Raw genomic sequence first — 24,846 nt, forward strand, 5'->3', positions numbered from 1 at the left:
TTCCCTTTATCTATCCCTGTCCTATTTGTCATTGCTGAGGGTTGTGATCCCTTTTTATTAATCACATAATAGCAGTATAAGTTAGGGGGTTCCCAGGACATCCCGCTAACGAATTTACTAAAAAATGTTGGTCATAAGGACCAACGGCATAACATGTTCCCTGAGTCCAAGCTACGGAGGACCTGTAAAGTAGTGTAAAGAATAAAGACTTTCGGATCAAAAATCGATCACATATCCAAATTTTGTCTTAGGTCACCGTTACTCAAACTGCAAAATAATCCGATAAAATGCACTGTTACAATGGTCTAAATACCTCCTTCGCGTAATTTTGATTTTGGAACTAATCAGTTGGACTATTGGGAATGAGCGCAATATAAAAGCCAAAATATTCGTGGATTTATTTTGCCTCAGGCAACGAAGCAAGGTAGAGGAATCGATAACATATCCTGAATCATGTTTTGAATAATTTCAGCCGTTGAATTCGCCGGCATACAATGCCATATTCAATATGGGGACTTTCAAGAGAAAAAGCACAAACCAGGATTTATAGAGAAGTAAGTAGAAAATACAATTATTATGTAATAGTAAATAGTAATGATATATTGAAAACTAGCTGAAGTAGAATTTCTTAATAATGCATTTTTAGTAGAGGTTTACATTATAGAGAAAACTATCATGAAGAATTTTATATTTCTAGACCCAATGTAGGATGTACGTTGATATATCAGCTAGTCAGCTCCCTTCTCCATAATATCCTCTTCAGCATACAAAACCTCCTATTATCTCTATACAAAAAACATGAAACATAAATGCAATGCTGCTGTAAATGATAAAGAAATTGTTGGCCTCCAGGAACTTCAAGGTGCCCGGTGTTTATTATAATTTTTTTATAACTTTGCAGCTTGAAAGAGTTTCTGCCAGAGCAGTATGCAGGCTCGTGGGGTGTGGAGAAGAAAGTCATTAAGGTACATCAGAAGCTGATCGGCATGAGCACTGTGGAAGCTAAGCATTTATACACGAAGACCGCGAGAGAGCTGCCTACTTACGGAGTCACGTTCTTCTTGGTAAAAGTGAGTGTGGAGAATCTTTTGTGTTTATTATTATTACTAGCGACCCGCCCCGGCTTCGAAATTATAATTTTTACTGGCGTGCTTTTAAAAAATGTATCTGCTACGTTTGAACCAAATATGTTCTACTTATTTTGCCCTTTCGGTATAAAACACGCATATAAAATTTTTAATAAGTACTTATTAAAAACTACTACTAAGTACTAACCCATTACTAACCTAAGTTTGTTTATATTTGTTGTTTGTTCATTATAAGTTTTGTTATTTTGTTTTGTTGTAGGTACTCTTTGTCTACTCGTTTCATTGCACAAGATGAATAAATTAATTTTCTTTCTTTCTTTCTTATATTTAAATCCAGGAGCAGCAAAAAGGGAAGAAGAAGCTGGTCCATCGCCTGCTGGGGATCAACTCGGAATCGATCCTGCGACTGGACGAGGGAACGAAGGAAATTCTGCAGACCTGGCTCCTCACACAAGTCAAGAGCTACACCGCTGGGAATGAATCGTTTACATTGAACTTTGGTGACTACAGGTTAGTGAATTTACGTACTCAATTTATTATTCTCAAACGTTCAGTTTCAAATAATGTGACTTGATGTAACAATGCATGATGATGACATGGAATTGTTTAAATATTGTAATGTAAGTTATATAAAAGCAGCTGACCGATTATAATCGAGCCTTTTATTGTTGATTAAAAATTTAATCAGCCCTTCTTTAACCATCTCATCTTTTTACTACACTTGACATGCAACCAAATATATTTTTTTGGATAATTTTTAAAGTAAATTACGTATATCAAAAGCTAAATCTCCCTTAAAATTTCAATCTGATCATCAATCGATATTAAAAACAGATTAGGTCCCAAGTATCTACCTTGCTTAACCCCTATAGATATTATACAAAGTAACGTAATAATTCTGCTGTAAGGACGTCTATTGAGCGTTAGAAAAATATTTTAACAAAGTCAAAGCATAATAACATTATAAAAACTTTATTTGAGATAATTTCTGTTTATGTACTTCGTTTTAATCTGTAGAGGCTTTATTGAAGTCTATAAATTTTATTTCAGTGACAAAAGCTACGTAGTGAAGACGAACGAAGCTCTACGCATCAAAGACATCCTCGAGGGCTACATTGACATCATCAGGAAAAAGCTGGCAGCGCCTTTCAACGTCACCCATGTAGAGGGAGAGGTCATGTGTGAAGACATGGTGGAGTCATCCAAGTGAGATCTATACTGATATTGATCTAATACTGACACGGTTTTAGAAAATAATTTTTAATATTTTTATTTCAGGGGCACTATGGTGCAGACGGTGGTACCATCAAAGATGGTGGAACACTCTCTAGTAGGACCAAGTCAAATTATTACTGTAGACCAAGGTATAAAGTGCCATGAATTTTGTTAATATTTGCCAAACTTTAAATTAGGTAAGGTAGTCAACTGAGTTGTTAAGCTGACTGGGGATCATAAAGTCCCAGGACTCAAAAAGTTCGTGGCTCCAAAAAAATGTTATTGGGTGTTACTGTCTTTAAACTTCAGTGGCAGCCCTGATTTGGGAAATTGTGCTTAGAGTGCTTGATCTTATTCCAATCACGTCAGATTTTCGCCCTATCGGATTATGAGAATATCTGAAAATAAGAAAATAGACAGAGCACAAATGCTTGCACGCATAGACTGCGATCTCACCTGGTGATAAGTGATGATGCAGTCTAAGATGCAAGCGGGCTAATCTGGAATGGGTATGGCAGTTTTTATTAAACCCATACCGCTTTGTTTCGACAGGGCATCGTACCGCAACGCTAGATCGCTTAGCGGCACGGCTTTGCCGTTAGGGTTGTAACTAGCCTCGGCCGAAACCTCCAGACAAATCCTCTTGTGTAGTTAGTCCCGTCGAGATTGTCTGACGTGACTGGGTCTGAAGAAGATTATTATTGTAAGGAAACCTCTAATCTTAATATACTTATTTAACCATATTCGTGTATTGTTCAGGGCATATGTCACAACAAGGAACACAAATTGTGACGGTACAGCAAATTATAACAAGCATTCGAGGGGACAAGAGCCAACAACCAGTGGTGAGCTAACTGTGACTTTTCTTCTAGAAGGGATTCTCGAAAGTGTCAAATTAAAGCTAAGGAAAAATTGTACGGATTACCTCTACCTACAAATACAATGAAATAAATGAGTGCTGTTATCATAGAATAAGAAAGAAAAATATTTATTGATATCTTCACCGAACGCACGTGTTTGTTTTTTTTAATCATTAAATCATAATAGATTTGTCCCTAGGCTCATTTGAAAATTCTCATCATCTCGAATGATGTGACAGCAAAGGTAACCGTTAATGCGTTGCCATCTTTTAAGAAATGATGCTGTAGAATTATTATAAGCGTAGCGGTTTTGATTGTTTCAGAAAGGAGAAATCAGTATGCGTAGCAACATCCCTCAGGACTTTGGAAAAAGGCTCAATCATCTTAACTCTGAATGTGTGAAGACCGTGGTCCTGCTATCGAGTAATTAGTTTTTCTATACGTTAAAAATTTTAAGACTTATCTTAATATTTAGCAAACAAATTCCTGAATCGAAAAATGGTTTTTAACATACCTACACGCAATGTTTTTGATAGACCTATCAACGACACCCCAGCCTCACACCATGAGATGAACGAGAAAAAAAGAGTCTACCAAGTACTTGGCCAGTGTGGCGGACTGTAGCCTAAGCCTTTCTCATTCTAAAAGGAGGCCCATTCTCAGTAGTGGGCCAGTGATATGCTTAACATGATGATGAAGAAAATAATGGTTTCTCAAAAAAACCAAGTTCTACACGTCCCTGTCATTGAGAGAAGTTTTGAACCATTACATAGTAAATTCAATACCAACAGATTCTTGACGGCTGAGAGCTTGTACAAATTTCTGTTTTTATTAATTTCAGATCCTACCATGGATAATCTTCAGCAAGTGAGGAAAATTATTGATGACTTAGAGGATGGCATGCCGGGTATAATAAAAGGTAAATTAGAATAAATAGAACACGACTTTTGATTAAGAAATAGCTCTTCTATATCTACCTAGACACATATTTTAGTTTAATACTTACAATGAAGCCTCTATATGACACACTGCGAAAACTGTTTTAATAGGCGTCAAAGAAGTTGCTGGAAACCAGCATGGCGACTCTACACAGAAGCTTCTAGAAGAACTAGACGAACTGTGCAACTATATGAACTTACTAGCTAATACAACTAGAAGAAGTGATCTTGTAAGTAATTTAATTTTTTTTAATTAAAAATCTTTCATAGGCGAAACCTTGTATGTATGTTTACGCGTGTATGTTTGTTAGTTTTTTACGCAAAAACTACTGGACAAATTTGGCTGAGATAGCTTCAATTCTGACTTACCACTCAAAGAGTTCCCGCGGGATAAAAGACCTATATCCACGCGGACGAAGTCGCGGATATCATCTGGTGTTACAGCAAAATTTAAAACTAGCTTATCTAATAACTACTCTACAAATCATGCCCGCTCGAAACGGTGTCAAGCACACAGCACAAATTGCTAATAATAATACCTAAGAAAGGGTTTCCGGTTTCATCCCAGCTAACTCGTAACTATGAATACTTAAAGGTTAATTAATGTTGTTTATTCAGAGAGAGCCAGATAACCTGATGGCAGCTCAAGATGCTGCGAAGAAAGTTGCAGAAATTTCCACTCAGATGTGTTTCTCGTTGGACCCGAAGGCCAAAGGACGCAGTACTCTACTTATGGTAATACGAAATAGACTTACTAGATTTTTTGCTGAATATTTTTCTGCTAGTAAATTTACTACTACTATTTTCTACTAGTATTTCTTTACTAGTAATTAAGACATTGGCCTCTTTTCACACACACTTGGCACACGCACGAAAACGTGCATGCCTGAGAGTTCTCTACAATCATCTCAAAGGTATGTGAAGTCTGGCCACTTAGGTTTGTCTTAATGGAGTTTCAAACAAATTCTTTAAACCCTCCCACGGGTATCACGCTATGAGGCTCATCATTTTTTGGTACATCTACACATCGGTCCATACCTCCGCTTGACGGGATGTTATTGGTTTTTTATTTAGTAGTTTATCGGTCCTTAGATACTGTAACTCTATGTTCTTGTTTTTTATGTTGAAGTATGTAGGTACTGTGTTTAGTTGCAATACAGCTTTATACTACTTAATAGTAGTACTATTCTATTTGATAAGTATCTTTTCTCTTTCATAAGCGATCGCGTAACAGCTTCATCCAAGATGAGAAGACGGAGGCCTCGCTTCGACGTGCCTCCTTCATCAATGCCGCTGATAACGCTTCGCAAGCTGTGGAGGAAGCGCAGGAGGAATTGGATCAAGTGAGTATCTCATATTTTTAGAAAAATATAGAGCAGTCAATATTCAGTAAAATCCGGCCATGGCGTGGCGGCAATTGGAGTTAAGGGATATTAAAGTCCGCAAATGTGTGTTCCAACAGAGGTGCGCTCTCTATTCCTTCACTTTCTTAGTCAAATGGGACGTCAATTTGACACGACTGGAGAGAGGTAAGGTGCAGGGCCAACGGCTTTAAGTGCTCTTCAAAGCTTGTTGAAGGTCAGAGGGTTGTTAGTGAACCATCGCTAACTTCCGAATTCAGGGCTGCTTCTAAGAATTGCTCGATAAAAATGGAGGTACGCAGCAAAAATTGACCTCTAAAGCAATCAATGATTATTACAATTAGTAGATTGTATTTGATTTGTATGATGAAATTCTTTATTACAGCGTTACAATGGCCCTATACTGAGTGACGAGGAACTAAGAAGACTAGAAAGCAAAGCAGTTGACCGTATGGGCAAATTAAATTCTGCTATAGCGCTACTACTCAACGCTCATGCAGGTAGCGTCGTATAAAAAGTATTCCTTTTATTAAGTTTCATTGATAATTGTTGCTCAGAAAATAATGTGATGGCTTGTTGTTGACAGATCCCAGAAACATAGATTACGAAATGGCAGTAAATTCGATGAAAACCATCAATGAACTGATGCCGGAATTTGTACAAGGTACCTATATTAATATCTTTTACTTTCAAAAACTTTTTAAATTGCAGGAATTAAACTTTCATCCCTTTTGCTATTCTAGCTACAGTGTTGTCCTATTTCTTTCAGACGCAAAACCCTTAACCGGCGTTGGAGACAGTAATTCTGGTAGAGCCCTCAGAGAACAAATAGGACATCTCCTGAATCGCACCGGAACGATCTGCAGACTCACTGGCTCCCATGATATACAAGTAAGAAACACTACTCAGTATACAGTAACTACTTCACTTTCGCAATTATTTAAAATTTTGCGTTGTGATTTACTTATGAAATTTTTTGGAAGTTAACGCATATTATTCCAATGACAATACAAGTTACAACTTTGGCTATGTGAATACTCTACTTCAAATCGTCAAGTAATACTGCAGAATATGTCCTGCCTAAGGACTTAAGATAATCAGTAAGCACAATTTGACAATTTGGGTATCAAAATATTACTGATGCTATAGGTATAGGGTATGTAATAACAATTGATAAAGTAAGGATGAAGAATCTATTGATTATGATATTGTGGGTAATATGAAACTCTTTAAGTTAACAAAGAATCAGATTTACACAAGATTTTTATGTTTGTGCAGGCGATGCAATTTGAAGGTGACGCATACGCAAACGTGGCCAAAAAACTTATATACACATTCAGCAGATCTTACTGCAAGCCCGGTGGAAATCCTATGCCTGACGAAGAAAACAAAGTAAGACCTGATTTTACAGTACATTGTTGTTAAAACGACCAGCAATTAATGAATAATACTATAACACAAATAATAATCAAATAGTCTGCTAATAGATGTATAGCGTCTATGATTCTTAACCTAGTGTTCGTTACAAACTCACATGTTACCAACTTAAGGCATCCATTAATATCTGCTCCATCAATCATTCATCACACTTTAGATATTGAAGATTTGTGTTTATATCTTACAAATTCAACAACTCACAATCAAAAAGCGAACAATGGTACCCTTTTGACTAAATGCTTTGAGTTCGATATATTCATTATTGAAATATTCTTCTTCTTCCATAATAACTCTGCTGAGTATTTATGTACTTTTTAATTAATTTTCAAACTTCTAGATAACACTGCAATGTAAAGACATCGAAGAGAAAGCAAACTTGCTGCTTTCGTTTACGAACGAGCTGATGTCATTGGAGCAAAACGATCCGCGCACCAACGAACTGGAGGCTGCAGAACTTAAATGTAACGACGCTGTTCGAGGTCTTCTAGCATGTGCTAAGGTTCGTGGACTTTCTTCTTTTTTATATCATAAGGACAGCCAGTTAAAATATTACTAGGTACCCCGTAAAGAGCTCCCTTCTTAACCCTTATTTCCAAACCCCCCCCCCCCCCCCCCTCTTCTTTACGTATAGCATTTGTCCTTATCCCGCTCGCTTGCCCCCCCTATCCACACGCGCAAATCGTGTGTGGACCAGCCGGTATTCCGGTAGTAATAATAGGTAATTAAATCAGTTTACTTATATGGAAAGTCGAGAGTATACTTCTACAAGAAAATTACGCTCCTCTTGTAAGGAAGTAGGTTATGGACGCGTTGGTAAGGACAACAAACCTTACCCAATATTTTCTTGTACACAGCTGACAGCACCTTCCATCCACGAGCCTCACTGCCAAAGTGCGTTGACAGCAGCAGTCGAGAACCTCTCATCATCAGCTCAGAACCTCGTGCTCTGCAGTAAGCCTCTGGTGGAGAAACCCAACCGACACAAGATTGGACACCAGTTGTCTGATGGATCCTTTAATCTGGCTAAAGCTTTGGACAAGTTGAAGGAGTTGTACTCCAATTTCAATGGTAGGAAAAACTCAATTTTTTTTCTCTTTTTCATTAATCTGCAATCAGTTAATCATAAACAGATGAGTTTTTTGCAATCGAGAATCATATTGCGCAATTTTTACACATTGTGTTTTTTGCTCTATAGGCACAAAAGCAGAAGAAATGGACATTTGCGCAGAACCAAATATACAAGAAGCCAATCGACTTAGGTTCATTGCCAGTACAGCATCAACTAGAAATGCACTAATGGATGCGGAAAGGGAGTTACAAGAGATCATGAAAATGTCTAAGCCATTGGTAATAATTATGTAGTTAAATCTTTTTTCTTACAGTTCTTGCAATTCACGAAGGCAAATGAACTTTACTTGTGGTTACATAGGCGTTGCGTAAGTGTGTGTGCATGTCGCACCAATCAGTCGCGAGCAAGCACTCGCAAACGCACACATTTAGAGTATCTTACTTATAAGGGAGGTGGTCTGTGTACCAATACGACTTAAACACAAGCATAAGACACTCGCCTTCGTGAATTACAAGAACTGTAACAGGAACTGTAACTCCCTGACAGTGTACTTTTTAAATATGATTCATCATCATCATCATCAACAACAACAACCCATCGCTAATTCACTACTGAGCATGGGTCTCCCCTCAGAACGAGAGGGGTTAGGCCATAGTCATAGTCTAGGCCATAGTCATAGTCTAGGCCATAGTCTAGGCATCCGAAATTGTTCTACATAGCACCAGGCAAGACAAGACATGCTACCAACACATTTATTAGAAGAAGTTGCAACCAGTTCAATCAGCAATTTTCAAATTACGATATTTTTCATCTCTCTCCTCAGAAATATAAATCTGCAATTAGGGACATTATATCCAAAACTGACTAGCTTCACTAGTCAGTTTTGTTTCGTTTTTGTTTTTGTTTTTGCTTTATTATTTATGTAATTTATCTATTTTCTGTTTTTTTTCCTATGTACCTTCTTATACCCGGCTATTTTGTGTGTTTTAACTTTGTGATAACTTTTCGTTGGAGACTGTTGTGGTGTGTGTGCTTTGTATTTGTGCTACCTTTTGTTTATTTTTAATACTGTTTGTCTCCATAAAAATAAAAAATAAAAAAAAATAAAAAAAAATAGTCGCTGACCGAGTGCGGATTGGCAGACTTCAAATTATGAATAACTCTCAGGCATACAGGTTTTCTCACCGTGAAAGCAAGTGATATGTACTTAATTGCTTAAACCACACACGGCTCCGAAAAGTTAGCGGTGCCCAGGATCGAACCCCGACCTCCCGAAAAGGAGGCAGAAGTCTTTACCACTTGGCTCTGCAAAACTTGGACTTCAATAAAACTATTATTAAAGTCATCAAAAATTTCAGGAAACAAAGTCTACAAAAAGAGATCCAGCGGTTCAGCGTCTTCTGTCACAGAAACTGGCTCAACTAAATGCTGCTGTTGCGGCCTTACTACAGGCTACTTTGGGTAACAATTAATTATTATTAAATAAATTGAATTCAACCTGAAACCGTATCAATTCCACCGCAACGGGGCATAGTACTCATAATTCTTGGGAGGTCACAAGGATCGAGCAGTGGTTACAACGGCCAGAAATAATATCACAATCACATTATGAGTTTGTTTATTGCACATAATAAACCACACATAATTATCGTCAGTAATATCTTTACACAAACTTGAATACAATTAATATTACAAATAAAAGCCTCACACACAGTGCGCGTCATTGGGAGGTTGAGCAGAGAGAGAAAGAGGCGAGGACAAGCCACAGAGTAAGTACATAATATGTGTGTTACGTTGTATGCATACCACATAAATATTATATTTCTAACACTTCCCCTTATGCATATAACGTAAACAGCAAAAAATAAAAAATTATAAATTACTCTATGACTACAAAAGTATACATTACATTTCTCATCCTGATATATGTCGAACACAAAGCTCATAAATAAACATGTTATGCTTTTTCTTGTCTAGAGGTTTGGTCAACACATCAGCAATCATTTTCTCTGTACACAAATATTTTACAGTCACAAAGTTGCTATTTACAAGGTCCTTTACATAGTGATAACGAATATCAATGTGTTTAGTGCGCTTGTGACAATATTCTTTACACTCTAATAATCTGTGCGCACTTTGATTGTCGTTATACACAGTTATACAGTTCAATTTTAAATTTGTAAAGAGCTCTACCAAGAAATTTCTTACAAAACTTAAGTCTTTACAAACGTCGCTTATCGCTAAATATTCTGCCTCTGTACTAGAGAGTGCTACACACTTTTGTTTACGAGACTCCCAATTTACTACATTTTTACCAAGCTTTATTGCAAACCCTGTATATGACCTACGATCAGTACAATCATTGGCCCAATCTGCATCGGTATAGGCACTCAATACCAATCGATTACTTTTTACATAGAGTAAACCATAGTCAATTGTACCTGCTAAATACCGTAAAACTCTTTTGGCAGCTGACCAATGGCATTTACCAAAACAGTTATTATACTGACTTAATTGACTACAGGTGTAAGCAATATCAGGACGCGTACATACTGACAGGTACATCAAACAACCTAAAAGTTGCCTATAGTTATATACATCATCATTTAATATATCATCTGATTTACATAACTTAAATCCTGATTGCATAGGAGTCGAAACTGGTTTACAGTCTGACATACCAAACCGGTTCAGTACTCTCTTTATATAAACTGACTGGTCTAACTTAAGTACACCTTTTTCTCTATCTCTTCTGACTCTAATTCCAAGATAGCTCTGAATAGGACCTAGGTTTTTAATACTAAATTCATGCTCTAATAAACTCAACAAAACCTTAATATGAGAGCTATCCTTATTATATATCAGGTAAAAGTCATCGACATACAATGCTATAATAATAATTTCCTTTTCTCTCTGGAAATAATACACACATGGTTCACATTTACTTTGTATGAAGTTATTTTTAGTCAACAAGTCATTAACCTTACAATACCACATTCTACTTGCTTGTTTTAACCCGTAAATACTCCTTTTCAAGAGACAAACTTTATTTTTATTTTTGCTATCAGTAAATCCCTCAGGCTGCTCCATAAAAATAGTTTCATTTAGGTTGCCATTCAGAAAAGCCGTATTTACGTCAATATGATCAATATTCAAGTCATATTCATTCGCCAAACTAAACAATAACCTCATAGTGGAGTGGCGTACAACTGGGGAAAAGGTATCAGTATAATCTATCCCTTCTTTTTGTGTGAAGCCCCTTGCTACTAACCTAGCCTTAAATTGCTGAAAATTACCTGAAGCATCACACTTCGCCTTAAACACCCACTTACATTTTACGACATTGCAGTCACTAGGGCGCTCCACAAGCGTCCATACGTCATTTTCCATCATAGAGTTGTACTCACGCTTCATGGCCTGCACCCACTCGTCGCGGTAAGGACTATCAATCGCCTCTCGATACGACTGTGGCTCGTCAACCAAAACATCCCTTGCAAACATAGACAGATCATAGTCATCATACCTTTTAGGTAGAACCGATCGAGTACTACGTATAGGGCGCGAACCTGCAGACACATCTTCCCCTCCAGTCAACGTCGCGCGTGGTGACGTCACAGTATCTTCTACGTCATCATCCGCCGAGCACTCAACAGAGGAGTTGTGTTCACTACCAGTGTCCCATGTATCTGTGGAAACACAAGAATTATCATTAAAACTTCCATTAGATAATATTTTGTCATCTGAATTAAAATTACTATTTTCCATTAATTTATTATTATCATTGACATTAGACAATTCATTATTAACATTATTATCACTTGATAAATTATGTAATAAACTAGAATTCATAAATATTATTTCATTATTATCACAAGAATTGTCATGTCCAAAATTAAAAAATCTCTCTTCCATAAACGTGACATCACGAGACAAAAGCACTTTTCTAGGGTCACAGGGATCTGCCAGTCTATACCCCTTAGTAGTTTCAGAATAACCCACAAAAATGTAAGGTTTACATTTAGGGTCTAACTTCTTACGCTTAACATAAGCAAGGCAACCGAACACCCTGAGGTGACCAAGGTCCAATTTAGAACCAGTCCAAACCTCTTCTGGAATCTGTCCGTCCAATGCAGCTGTGGGAGACCTATTTTTAAGATAAACATCCATCATTACTGCTTCTCCCCAGAACCGCTGGTCGAGACCAGAATGTTGCAACATGCAACGTACTTTATCCATAAGGGTACGGTTCAACCGTTCTGAAACAGCATTCTGTTGAGGACAATAAGGCACGGTAAGCTGATGCACTATCCCCTGTTCACGTAAAAACCCAGACAAAGTTGAATTTACATACTCGGTCCCATTGTCACTACGAAGACATTTGATTGATAAACCAGTCTGCTTTTCAACCATATTTTTAAATTCTATGAAGCGGCTACATACCTCCGATTTGTTCTTCATCAAGTACACGTAGCTCTTCCTTGAATAATCATCAGTCAGTGTCAGAATATAATTTGCACCACCCCAGCTGCTCACCGGCATGGGCCCACAGACGTCAGAGTGTACAAGCTCCAGAGCCCTGGTTGCACGACTGGCACCACTCTTTGGAAATGGTTTTGCGACCAACTTGCCCTTAAGACAAGCAGCACAATCTGAAAGTGATTCCTCAGCCTGAAACATACAACCATGTTTTAACCTATCTCTAAGAGCAAACATACCTCTAGAGCTGAGATGCCCTAACCGTTGATGCCATAACTGCATTGGCTGCTGATGAGCTGCAACTGCGGCACTCGGTGATTCCTGCTCATTATGAAGGAACAAAGAGTGCTCCTCTTTGTGCAAATACCTATTCCCAACACACCCATTTAATTTAAAAATCCCATTTAAATTACTAGCAGTACTGATAAGTTTATCATCTATGTCAAATATAAAACAACCTCCCGAATTGAACACCACTCTTAGATCTAATTCTATTAACTTACTAACGGATATCAAATTAGTAGTTAACTGAGGAACATACAAAACATTATTAAGAATAAGTACATTGTCATTTGATTGAATATTCACAGTCCCAACACCTTCACATAACATAGTCTCATTGTTAGCAACAGATACTGACGATGAAGTCCACTTGAGTGACACAAAGAATTCTTTCTTATTACACATGTGTGCAGTGCACCCAGAGTCCAAGAACCAATCTTCCTGTCTGTGTTTAGAGAGATATGCGGCTGCCATACATTTATTATCACTGCTACTTTCTGTCACACTGTTTTTCTTTTTATCGCGCTTCAGTTTAAAACAGTTAGATTTTATGTGATTTTCCTTGTGACAGTAGTGACACTTTACTTTTCGTTTTGAAATATAAGCAGCTTCTGATATATTATGTGAATTTGAGCCGTTTTTCCGCAATTCCTCTTGTAGTAGACGAGTTCTCACGACTTCACTCGAGATCTTTGATGTTAGTGAGAACGTAGACAGATTAGACACGAGCGAGTCAAATTCCTGTGGTAGACCGCTCAGTAACAGTTCCGCTACTTCTTCGTCATCTATTTTTCGCCCAATATCGGCCAACTGTTGTACAATGTCAGAAGTGTTGTTTATGTACTTACTCATGTCGTTGAAGTCTGTGTAGCGTGTACGATGCAGTTCACGCAACAACAAGACACGACGCAAAAGTCCCTTGTCTTCAAAAATGTCCGAAAGGTTGTCCCACGCCTCTTTGGCACTAGATGCGTTTCTGATATGCTGGTACAGGCTAGGTTTAACACTCACGAAAGAAATGATCACGAAGGAAATGCGCGCCAGCGCACGTTGATCGCGCGCAGCGTCAGTGACCGCGTTTGCAGTAACACAATCCCACAAACCTTCTAGTATTAAAACCATACGAATCGCAAACTTCCAGGCTAAATAGTTCTGGCTGCCTTCCAGCTTCTCAATCGCAGGAAACAAAGACGTCGTCGGCGTGACACGTGAGCCGCCATCTTCGTTTGTAGTGGGAACTTCACCACGGAATGCCATTTTTGTTTCTTCACAATAGATCAGAGTATTTGTTCATTCGTACACGCACGTGCAGTCTTCTTAAGCGATCGATCGATATATTTCTCAAACACGTTGTAGTAAATCTCGTAGATTTAGATCTTGGCCCATGACCTCTTGGGAGGTCACAAGGATCGAGCAGTGGTTACAACGGCCAGAAATAATATCACAATCACATTATGAGTTTGTTTATTGCACATAATAAACCACACATAATTATCGTCAGTAATATCTTTACACAAACTTGAATACAATTAATATTACAAATAAAAGCCTCACACACAGTGCGCGTCATTGGGAGGTTGAGCAGAGAGAGAAAGAGGCGAGGACAAGCCACAGAGTAAGTACATAATATGTGTGTTACGTTGTATGCATACCACATAAATATTATATTTCTAACAATAATGCTGGCAGCATTACTCCTTTGGATCGACAAACCAATTTTTGGTCAAGGCAACTGCCATCTTTTGGTTACTGTGTAGACGAGATAATACTTTTTTGAAAGTAAGTACTTCAAAAAACCCTAAACCCTCAGGTTCCTCGGCCGCAGGATCCCAGAAGACCAAAAATGAAGCTTCCGTCGAGGTTTTCATACTGGCGCCTCTATTGCTATTTGACAATAAAATATTCTTAATGTTTGTTTTTTATTTCAAGACAAAGAGAATCCTGATTATGACACCGCAGAAACAGCAGCAAACACTATTCAAGAATTGGCTCCAGATATAATCAAAGGTGGGTTTGGACACATAAGTATAGAGACATGAAAGACAATATCCGAAACCAATGGGCCACTTCATGCTGATGACATAGATTTTGACCACTCGAACCAAACACTAACGTGATCATTTATACTAATAGCAACGAATTTTACAGATTATATGTTGAATTGTGCGTAAGTTAACAAAATACAAAGGATTTTTTCCATGTTCTAGATACTAAATCAATGCAAGGGACGATGGATGAAAATTCATGGAATGAAATAACATCGACACTTGAGGATATGCTTGAAGCCACTCGTGGTATTTGTGTAAATGCTGAGGATAGTAACGTTCAGGTAATTAATTGTTTTTGGTCTTGGGTCTCAAAAACAAAGCAACTAATAAGTACCTAATAAAACTATTGTCTCTGCATCCTATTCATTGTTGCTAAGGTTTGTGATCATAAATCAGGACCATTAATCAGAATCATGTTGAACTTCTGAGTTTGTACTCCTAACATTGTCCTTTGGTAAAGGTTTTCTTGAAATAATAATGCGATGGGCTCCCAAATTCTTCCACAGTAAAATTTCAATTCATGGGCTAACAATTTTTATTCAAATGTTAATGTAAACAGGGCCGATGACTTAGAGACACGGATGAAATATAAAATTCCAATTCAGATAAATCAATATATTTTATTAATATAAGGAACAACATGTATAATTTAAATGTGTAACTCTGTGGGCGGCGCTATAGTAAATAAATAAATTAATGTCCAGGAAATGAATAATGCTGCATCCAGATTTGCCAACTCTTCAGGGAAATTGGTGTACATATTTAATCCTCGTAAAAATCCTAAGAAGGAGAAAGAGGTGAGGCATTTAGTTAAGTGCTATTTTCCCTTTAACATTATCACAGTATGATATTAACGTAATGAACAAACTCGTAAAAATATAAAGTAAATAAAACACAAAACTTGTTTTTAAAATATTAAAGTAAAACAATTTCTAGATAATAGATTTGTCAAGAGCAGCACTCCAAGACACCAGTCAAATGCTTTCCAATGTTTATCTTCTCGCTGAAACGATTGGAGGAAAAGATGGTGGCGATTTAGACAGTGCTGGAGTGAAGGTAGTGGACGCTGCTCAACTATTACTCAAAACTGCTGAGGTAAGCATATATCCTGTTTTCTATTATGAAACTAACCAATATATACTGAATGATTGATACCTATATAACTACAAAACTGCTATCATCTAGTAATTAGAATTTTTGCATGAAGCTACGTACTACTACTAAAAACATTGCAGGTCATTTTTGTATAATTGATTTCAAAGAATTTATTAAATGCTTTTTCTTATTAAAGTAATAAAAAATCTTGTAGATAACAGCACCAAGTATAGCTGATGCCCGTTGTCAAGCAACACTATTGACATCAATTGACTCTCTATCTGATCTCACGAGAAAGCTTGAAAGCACATGGAAGCCTCTAGTACAATCTTCTGATTATTGTCAGATAGTAGATGATCTCAATCGTGATCTAAACTTAGTTCAAATTGGACTTAAAAAGTTACGAAGAGCCTGTCAAGATAATACTGGTAAGAAGATTTTTTTATTTAAAGCAATGAATAAATAAAATCATAGATTTCTACGAACCAGGATAAGTAGGAAATGGCGAGCACTTTAATATAATGGTGATGATAATACTTACTATATTTTTAAATAATTTAAGGGTTATTATACCAATATTTAATTTTATAGACGAAGATGATATAACAAATGGAGAAACAAATGAGGATAAGCAACGAGAAATAAAAAAACTTAAGTTTATTGCAACAAAAGCAGCTGCTAAAAATACCTTGACTGATGCTAATAAAAACTTAGATGAAATAATGAAAAAGCCTACACCAAAGGTAAAGACGAATTTTCGTAAATAAGGAAATTGGCCTTTTTGGCAACTTTTTGAGACAGGTTAATACCTGTTATAATATTTTCGAGTACAAAAACAGTAAACAGTGACAACTGTACCACTTTCAGAAATCCAAGGATGATGTTAAGAATATAGACCTTGAAGTTCAACGTCGCATGTCTGAAAAACTAGCGGAATTGAATGCAGCAATTGCTATGTTCTTACAAGCTAATTCTGGTATACCTATCTCGAACTATTTATTAGAATTATTGGATGATGTGATTGGGCTGAAACTTAACTATTATTTTATATTTTAGATAGACAAAATCCTGACTATGATAATGCAGAAATGGCATTCAATAATATTTGTAAATTAACTCCAGATATAATAAAAGGTAAAAGATTTTTTGTGGTACTTTTATAATAACAGATTTCTGTTCTATGGAATTAATAAAATATTTACTTTTAAATAAATTGTCATAGATACAGAACATTTACATGGAAGTGTTGACGACAAGTCATGGAAAGAAATAGCAGAGCATCTCAAAGCTATTCTAGATGCAACACAAGGAATGTGTTCAATTTCTCAAGACGGTAATGTTCAGGTAAATTTTGATTTTATTTTTACTCACCACAGTAAATATACGTAATGAATATAGTCTACGACAATCACAATCTGTTCAAACAAACGAACTAAATGTTAATAATAATAAACAATTTTATATGTTTAGGAAATGAATGACGCTGCTACCAAATTCGCAAAATCTTCTGGCAAGTTAATCTATATTTTCAATCCTTGCAAAAATCCTAAGAAAGAAGAGCAGGTATGCTTAGTATAGTTTATACTACCAGATATCTTTAGCATAAGTAAATTCTGTTTAAAATACCTTTGTATAGATTTCAGATTTGTCGAGATCGGCAGTCGAACAAACTTCCCAGATGTTGTCCCATGTGTACCAACTTGCGAAGTCAGTCGGTGAAGAGGAAGGCAACAAGTTGGATGACGTTGGAGTTAAAGTTGTAGATGTTGCACAACAACTACTTAAGACTGCTGAGGTAACAACTTATTTCAATACAGTTCAGCTTACGAAAACATGTCTATCCATGGTCATAAATATGAAAGTGTGTCTATCTGTTAGTTAATTTATACCTATTTACTGATAAACAGCGATACGAATCTTGATCGTCTTGATCATTGAAAACTTCGCACTCAAGGGTCATTTCTTAGTTATCTCGCGAAAATAAATTAGTCCCATAGAAATACTTTAAGTTTGAGCACATCAGCTTTACGCTGCCAGCCGCATCGTTAAGTTGCGAGCAACAGCTACCTACTTGATTCAGCTAAAATTGAAGTTATTTAAGAAATAATCTCACACAGTGAAATTATTCTTCCTAAAAGATTTTGTTTTGTTTACAGATTACAGCTCCAAGCATTTCTGATGCACGTTGTAAAGAAACTTTACTGTCAGCTATCGAACGTCTCTCTAATCGTCTAAGGGATTTGGAAAATACATGGATGCCTTTAGTAGAGGAACCTTTACATCGTGCCATGGGAAATCAACTCAACAGTGATTTAAATTCAGTTAAAACGGTGCTAAAAAATTTAAGAGATGCCTGTCTAGAAGGTGCTAGCAAATTTCAAACTGTGATACTTTAGCATAATTAAATATTCTATGATTTTCAAATCTTATAATATTGCGTTTGTTGTTATTTTTTAAGGGAATAATGTTCCTGCCGCTGCTGAAATTGGTACAAATGAAGTGCAAGAAAGAAAGAGACTTAAGTTTCTTGCTACAAAATCAGCTGTTAAGAATTCTATAACTGAAGCTGAAAAACAATTGGATGAAATAATGAGAAAACCTGTATCGAAAGTCTATGATGTAGGTATTAATCGCTAATAACTTGAACCGAAATATCTAAAAGTTTTAATAATTTATGAGAATCTCAATCATTTCAGAAATCCAAGGATAATATTAGCACAACAAATCCAGAAGTTCGACGTCGTATATCTGAAAAACTTGCGGAATTGAATGCAGCAATTGCGATTTTAGTGCAAGCTAGTTCTGGTAAATTCCCATACAATATTTAATATTATAAGAATTTTGATAGACTGAAAACTGAATTACTTCCTTATTTTTTAGATAATAACAATCCCGACTATGAGACTGCAGAAAAAGCAATCAATAATATTTACAAATTAACTCCAAACATAATTAAAGGTAAAAATATCTCTGTGGTACTTTAATAAGGAAAGATGTTGTTCTATTTTACTAAATTCTTTATATTCAATCTTAGATACGGAACATTTACCCGGGAATTTGGACGACAAGTCATGGAAAGAAATAGCAGATAGTCTCAGGAGTATTCTAGATGCAATACAAGGAATCTGTTCTAATTCTCAAGAAGGTGATGTTAAGGTAAATATTATTAGAACATAAAAAGACAATTTTGTTAAACTTTAGTTTTGTTAGTATTGATAAGTATTAAAAGACATTTTAATATTTAGGAAATGAACGATGCAGTTTCAAAATTCGCAGAATCATCTGGCAAGTTAATTTATATTTTCAATCCTCGAAAAAATCCTAAGAAAGAAGAACAGGTAAGTTTCATATTTAACACTGTGATACTTGATTAATTTGTAGCAAAATAACACATTGTCAGAACGAGCATTGGGTAGATTTCAGATTTATCAAGATCCACCGTTGAGCAAACTTCTCAGATGTTGTCTCGCGTATACCAACTCGCGGAATCAGTTGGAGGTGAGGAAGGCAACAAGTTGGATGACGCTGGAGTTAAAGTTGTAGATATTGCACAACAACTACTAAAAACTGCCGAGGTAATACTTCATTCCACTACAGACAGTATGAGTATTTAAGAAACCACTAAAATTATTTTTATAACTAAATCACATTTTTTTCAGATTACAGCTCCAAGCATTTCTGATGCACGTTGTAGAGGAACTTTGCTTTCAGCTATTGAACGTCTCTCTAGCCATCTTAAGGATTTGGAAAATACATGGATGCCATTAGTAGACGAACCTAAACATCGTGAAATTGGAAATCAGCTCAATCATGATTTAAAATCAGTCAACATGGTGCTTAATCATTTAAAACAGGCTTGTCTGGAGGAAGCTGGTAGTTACAATATTTAAGTATGGTATTACTCATATTTTTGTAATTTTGCACAAATTGATGATATCATATGGTCTTATTTAAAGGTAACGATGATCCTACCGCTAGTGAAATAAGAAAAGATGAAATGCAAGAAAGAAAAAGACTTAAGTTTATTGCTACAAAATCAGTTGCTAAAAATGCACTAATTGACGCTGACAAACAATTGGAAGAAATAATAAAAAAGCCTATGTCAAAGGTAATAATGATTTATTGAGATAAGTGTATAGTTAATTTATTTGCATGCTGACACTTTGAATTAATTTTCACTAATTCAAATAATTATACTCATTATTTATTTTTTCAGAAAGTAAAGGGCAATAGTAATAGTACACATCCAGAAGTTAAACGGGATCTCTCCAAAAAACTAGCTGAGTTGAATGCAGCAATTGCGACTTTATTGCAAGCTAGTTCTGGTAACATCTACAAAATTTTAAAATTTATTAGGTAGGCTTGACCGACTTGATTAACCACTAAGACATTGTTTTCTAGATCATGATAATCCTGACTATGACAGTGCAGAAATAGCTATCAATGAAATAAGTAAATTAACTCCTGGCATAATTAAAGGTAATACTGAATATACAACTTTTTAAAAATTTTTGTTGCATAAAGAATATCTAAAATTTCATAATTTAATTTTTAGACACAGAATATTTACATGGTTGTATGGACGAGAAGACACTAAAAGAAACATTAGACCATCTCAAAGCTATGCTAGATGCAACACGCGAAATTTGTTCTAATTGTCAAAAGAGGGATGATTTTAAGGTGAATAAAATTAAATCATTTTACACTTTTAAGTTTTTGAAATAAAATAACAAGTATAAGTATAAAATAAAGTACACGAAAATAATAATGATAAATTATGATATTTAGGAAATGAATGATGCAGCATCCAAATTTGCAAAATCTTCTGGCAAGTTAATCTACATTTTCAACCCTCGTGTAAATCCTAAGAAAGAAGAGCAAGTAAGTAAAAATATTAGCTAGGTGTTACGGCAGGAAATAAAATGCTTGACAAATATATTTTAAAAAGAACGATTAGTTTTAATTAAGTGCCGATACTTGTTCAAATTTAAACTATATCTTATATTATGTAAAATAGATATCCATAAAAGTTTTGATTTTGAGCGTTTTTTTTCATCAAAATCTTTTTTTAAGATTTCACTTTTGTCAAGATCCGCTGTGGAGCAAACTTCTAGGATGCTGTCACATATTTACCAACTTGCTGAATCAGTTGATGATGAGTATGGTCATAAACTAGATGATGTTGGCGTTAAAGTTGTGGATGTTGCACAACAATTACTTAAAACTGCTGAGGTAATCATTTCTTTGAATATAATTTTTTTTTTCATTTAGGCTAAAATAGAAATTAGAAGTTTTTGTTCTTTATGTAAAGTCCTTTGAATAATCTAGTGAATTTAGTGCTGATTCAGAATGTGCTTTCTTGAGAGAAGAATCAGCCGGAAATAAACCAGAGTAATATGTAGCGTGCTGCTGTTCGAGGACCATGGACTATTTCATGGTCCGTGCAATGGTTGCCGTGAAGTTTCCTTACAATAATTTGAATCTAAATCAGCACATAGATTTGAATGAAACCGTCTTATAAAAAATTAAAGTCGAGAATAACTTTGTCCAGGTTACTGCACCAAGCATTGCTGATACACGTTGTAGAACCGCTCTATTGGCAGCAATTGAACGTCTTTGTGACCAACTACGGAAAATGGAAAGTACATGGAAACCCTTAATAAAAGAACATCATCAAACTGGTGATCAGCTCAACCATGATTTGAATTTGATTAAAATTGCGCTGGATAAATTGAAAGATGCCTGCAATGATGATAACGGTAATTTTAGCTTTAAGTAAAGAGCAAAATTTCAATCTGACTTTCTTAAAGATTTTAATGTATCTCATCTTCAATTTCAAAGCCATCCTCTAGTAAGAACCGCTTTATTATTGAACTTCTACATCAAATGAATTACTAAATTTATGAAATGAAAAATAAATTATTATTACCTACCTAAACCTAGATGATAAGAAAGTCTAATTAATACGAGTAATTAACCTTACAGGAACCGACACAGCGCATCCAGAAACACAAAGATTAATGTTTATAGCCACTGCATTAAAAGCGAAAAAAGCAATGATATCGGCAGAAAAAGAACTGAAAGATAAAATGGTAATAATCCTTTGTAACATCGGAAATTTTTTAACCCTTTGAATTTGATATAATTTTATTGCTGTCTTCTTATTTAGGGCTATTTATGTTATGTTTTATAAAGGATACAATTTTTAATACAATCGAAAAGTGGAATAATATCTATCACATGAAATAATGTAATTTTACTAGAACATTTTTAAATATTCTTTTTGTTGCAGCCAGTAAAAGCAATCGACAAGTCGGAAGTCGCAGCTATGAAACGATCTCTATCACAAAGACTGGCTCGTTTGAACTCCACTATAGCGTCATTGGTGCTGGCTACGGCAGGTACATAATTTCTAATTCTTTAATTTTTCTATCACAAAACATTACAGTAGTAAATTTTTACATTGTTAACAGTTGCTCACGTTGTTTGCAAGAAATAGCTATTTTACTTTTACAATAAAATTCTAGTTATGTAGCTAAGATCATTCGGGCATATTTTGTACTATAAAATTGAGCTTAATGAAAGCTATTTTGAAATCACATAAAAGCTTCATTTCTATTTATTTGTATAAAATATTTAGTTATATCAAAATCATTATTTAATTAGCTATTAGTAATTATACCGACATATTATATTAGTATAAGATTAGATAGTATAGATTACATTCTATTGATTAGATTCTATTGATCTGATCCACAGATGATGATAAGCCAGACTATAATGTAGCTACACGATCGATTGATACAATAACTCACCTCACACCTGATATAATAAAAGGTAAATGTAAAATAACTTATGATAAATGGGTAGTAAATTAAAATTCATAGCATGGTAGCATTTTTACGAGGGATATTCCCTCGAAAAATTAACTTCATATTAACTTTAGTTGTGACTATAAACGGATTAGCGAAAATAGTAACTGATAAAAGATTAAAAGTAAATGAGTTTAATAAATACATAACTCTTTTACAGATGTGAAATCAATTAAAGGTGATATTGACCAAAATTCTTGGAATATTGTGGAGGAAAACCTCAATGATGTTGTAGTAAGAACACAAGACATCTGTAGACACGTTGAAGATAACAACCCACCGGTATGTATATGAAAAAGAATATTCAGTGCAAAAAAGTATAGCGATAATTTAAATAAGACAACCTTAACTACTCGTATAATAGTTGGAACATTTTTAAGGTAACATAGTAATATAAAATTAAACAAAAAAAAATACTGAAATATAAGGTTTCAATTTTCAGGAGCTACAAGAAGCAGCTTTCAAATGTGCAAAATCTGTAGGTCGACTAAGCTACGTCTTTGGTCCACCGCCTGACACAAAAAAGGAAAATCAGGTAGTTACATTTAATTTGATTTTTTTTTGTTATTTGCATATGATATAGGTGTGTATGGCGTATCTATCAACAAATAATTTAATTTTATAGAAGACAATAAACCATAGAGATATAATTAATACGTCCATGCAATAAACCTTCAATAAAAGACATGTCACAAAAAAAATATCCTAAGATACATTTTATTTTCAGATTCTGGATCTTTCCAGATCTGCCGCTGAACAGACTTCTTTGATGCTATCTGATGTACATCAGTTAGCAGATAAAATTGGTGGAGACGCCGGCAAAAAACTAAACAACACTCGAGTTCAAGTGGTTAAAGCCTCGAAAATACTGCAAAAAACCACTGAGGTAGGTAAAGTTAAATTTTCACCGATTACCTATCTAACCAAATAAGCTGATTGGCAATAAGAATATAAGCCTTGCTCAGTAGGAACCTAGCTGACAATAACGAATTCTATAACATAAAATGCGATATTGCTTTGAACATTTCACTAACCAACAAGGATACATAGTATGCCTCTCACGTTACGCATAATTTACCATTCTGATACTCATTTTCTTGTAGATTAGCAAAAAAGTTACTGTCGCTTACATGTTGAACAATGCTTGTGAACTGGCCATATTTGTTAATTTTTTGGTAAGAGGATTTGATACAACATTATCGATATATTTCTACTTCAGATTCTAGCTCCAACTATAAGTGATGCATATTGCCAAGAAACTCTCATATCTTCTGTAGATGACCTGTCTAAACTTTCTGAAGAACTGAAGGGTATTTGGAAGCCAATAGTTCAGGCACCCCAGCTACGCCAAACTGGTGACCAGCTCGAAGAAAATCTCAAGCATGTTCATTCGACACTGGATAAGTTAAGAAAAGCTTGTCAAGAAACTGGTATAAATCATCAATATTTATTTTTTGGTTACATAATTTTGTCAAATTGTGAGAAAAGTCTTTTAAATTGACTTCTTTAGTTTTAATAAACAAAAATCTTATTTACTTTTTAGAGGATTCACAAGCCGCTAAGCCTATTCACATAAACGTACAACATGCTAAAGATAAAATTAAAGAAGCAGAAAAAATGTTCTTAGAGGACAAAATGGTTGAACTGCCAGCCAACGAATGTTTGGATAAACCTGGAACAACTATAAAACCTATCACAGAACAGAGAGAACAAATATCACACAAAATAGGAGCATTGAATGAAGCTATGGCGCGACTTTTACAAGCCATGTTAGGTAAGATATACCTAATTTTAACCACACGCTATACACACTTTATCGTTCATATTACTTTTGCTGCTCTGTAACCGACGTGAATCCAAGCAAAATCCAATACCTATAAATAATAATAAATTAATTTTAATTGCAGATATCAAAAATCCTGATAATATTCAAAGAGTTGAGCAGTCTATTGATGTTATGTCGGAATTAACTCCAGAAATTGTTAAAGGTAAGAAAGTACCACGTTTTAATTGAACTAAAATAGTCGATTTCAAAATAGTCGAAATAATAGTAAAATGAAAATGTCTTAGACGTGTGTAAGAAAATTCTAGTGTATTTGTACAAG

At 35.3% G+C, this 24,846-nt stretch overlaps 1 protein-coding gene and 1 long non-coding RNA gene across 2 annotated transcripts in view; one reads left to right on the forward strand and one right to left on the reverse strand.

Annotated features, from left to right (window-relative positions):
* Nucleotides 1-24,846, forward strand: part of LOC123877290 (extracellular matrix-binding protein ebh-like) — a 49,300-nt gene that overhangs the window by 7,925 nt on the left and 16,529 nt on the right. Inside the window, exons 7-60 of the mRNA XM_045923913.1 lie at nt 473-554; nt 902-1,070; nt 1,426-1,598; nt 2,139-2,294; nt 2,367-2,452; nt 3,063-3,148; nt 3,487-3,586; nt 4,005-4,082; nt 4,213-4,331; nt 4,720-4,836; nt 5,322-5,444; nt 5,848-5,962; nt 6,049-6,126; nt 6,232-6,353; nt 6,741-6,854; nt 7,237-7,398; nt 7,754-7,967; nt 8,095-8,246; nt 9,327-9,429; nt 14,656-14,733; nt 14,934-15,055; nt 15,479-15,571; nt 15,711-15,869; nt 16,084-16,297; nt 16,461-16,612; nt 16,737-16,845; nt 16,926-17,003; nt 17,092-17,213; nt 17,340-17,432; nt 17,506-17,664; nt 18,026-18,239; nt 18,328-18,488; nt 18,566-18,674; nt 18,750-18,827; nt 18,904-19,025; nt 19,115-19,207; nt 19,286-19,444; nt 19,529-19,742; nt 19,826-19,977; nt 20,086-20,194; nt 20,271-20,348; nt 20,425-20,549; nt 20,658-20,750; nt 20,943-21,101; nt 21,421-21,628; nt 21,855-21,961; nt 22,162-22,270; nt 22,629-22,706; nt 22,902-23,023; nt 23,184-23,276; nt 23,469-23,627; nt 23,961-24,171; nt 24,285-24,515; nt 24,649-24,729. Of these exons, the coding sequence (XP_045779869.1) occupies nt 473-554; nt 902-1,070; nt 1,426-1,598; nt 2,139-2,294; nt 2,367-2,452; nt 3,063-3,148; nt 3,487-3,586; nt 4,005-4,082; nt 4,213-4,331; nt 4,720-4,836; nt 5,322-5,444; nt 5,848-5,962; nt 6,049-6,126; nt 6,232-6,353; nt 6,741-6,854; nt 7,237-7,398; nt 7,754-7,967; nt 8,095-8,246; nt 9,327-9,429; nt 14,656-14,733; nt 14,934-15,055; nt 15,479-15,571; nt 15,711-15,869; nt 16,084-16,297; nt 16,461-16,612; nt 16,737-16,845; nt 16,926-17,003; nt 17,092-17,213; nt 17,340-17,432; nt 17,506-17,664; nt 18,026-18,239; nt 18,328-18,488; nt 18,566-18,674; nt 18,750-18,827; nt 18,904-19,025; nt 19,115-19,207; nt 19,286-19,444; nt 19,529-19,742; nt 19,826-19,977; nt 20,086-20,194; nt 20,271-20,348; nt 20,425-20,549; nt 20,658-20,750; nt 20,943-21,101; nt 21,421-21,628; nt 21,855-21,961; nt 22,162-22,270; nt 22,629-22,706; nt 22,902-23,023; nt 23,184-23,276; nt 23,469-23,627; nt 23,961-24,171; nt 24,285-24,515; nt 24,649-24,729 (6,993 nt within the window). The remainder of the gene's footprint in view (nt 1-472; nt 555-901; nt 1,071-1,425; nt 1,599-2,138; nt 2,295-2,366; nt 2,453-3,062; nt 3,149-3,486; nt 3,587-4,004; nt 4,083-4,212; nt 4,332-4,719; nt 4,837-5,321; nt 5,445-5,847; nt 5,963-6,048; nt 6,127-6,231; nt 6,354-6,740; nt 6,855-7,236; nt 7,399-7,753; nt 7,968-8,094; nt 8,247-9,326; nt 9,430-14,655; nt 14,734-14,933; nt 15,056-15,478; nt 15,572-15,710; nt 15,870-16,083; nt 16,298-16,460; nt 16,613-16,736; nt 16,846-16,925; nt 17,004-17,091; nt 17,214-17,339; nt 17,433-17,505; nt 17,665-18,025; nt 18,240-18,327; nt 18,489-18,565; nt 18,675-18,749; nt 18,828-18,903; nt 19,026-19,114; nt 19,208-19,285; nt 19,445-19,528; nt 19,743-19,825; nt 19,978-20,085; nt 20,195-20,270; nt 20,349-20,424; nt 20,550-20,657; nt 20,751-20,942; nt 21,102-21,420; nt 21,629-21,854; nt 21,962-22,161; nt 22,271-22,628; nt 22,707-22,901; nt 23,024-23,183; nt 23,277-23,468; nt 23,628-23,960; nt 24,172-24,284; nt 24,516-24,648; nt 24,730-24,846) is intronic.
* On the reverse strand, nt 9,570-12,812 carry LOC123877298. The gene is made up of 2 exons (XR_006798557.1): nt 12,192-12,812; nt 9,570-10,187 (listed from the first exon to the last, which is right to left on the reverse strand). It is a non-coding gene; the product is annotated as an uncharacterized LOC123877298 (long non-coding RNA).

Source organism: Maniola jurtina, chromosome 23, assembly GCF_905333055.1.
Source record: "Maniola jurtina chromosome 23, ilManJurt1.1, whole genome shotgun sequence".
NCBI classification, from domain to species: Eukaryota; Metazoa; Arthropoda; class Insecta; order Lepidoptera; family Nymphalidae; genus Maniola; species Maniola jurtina.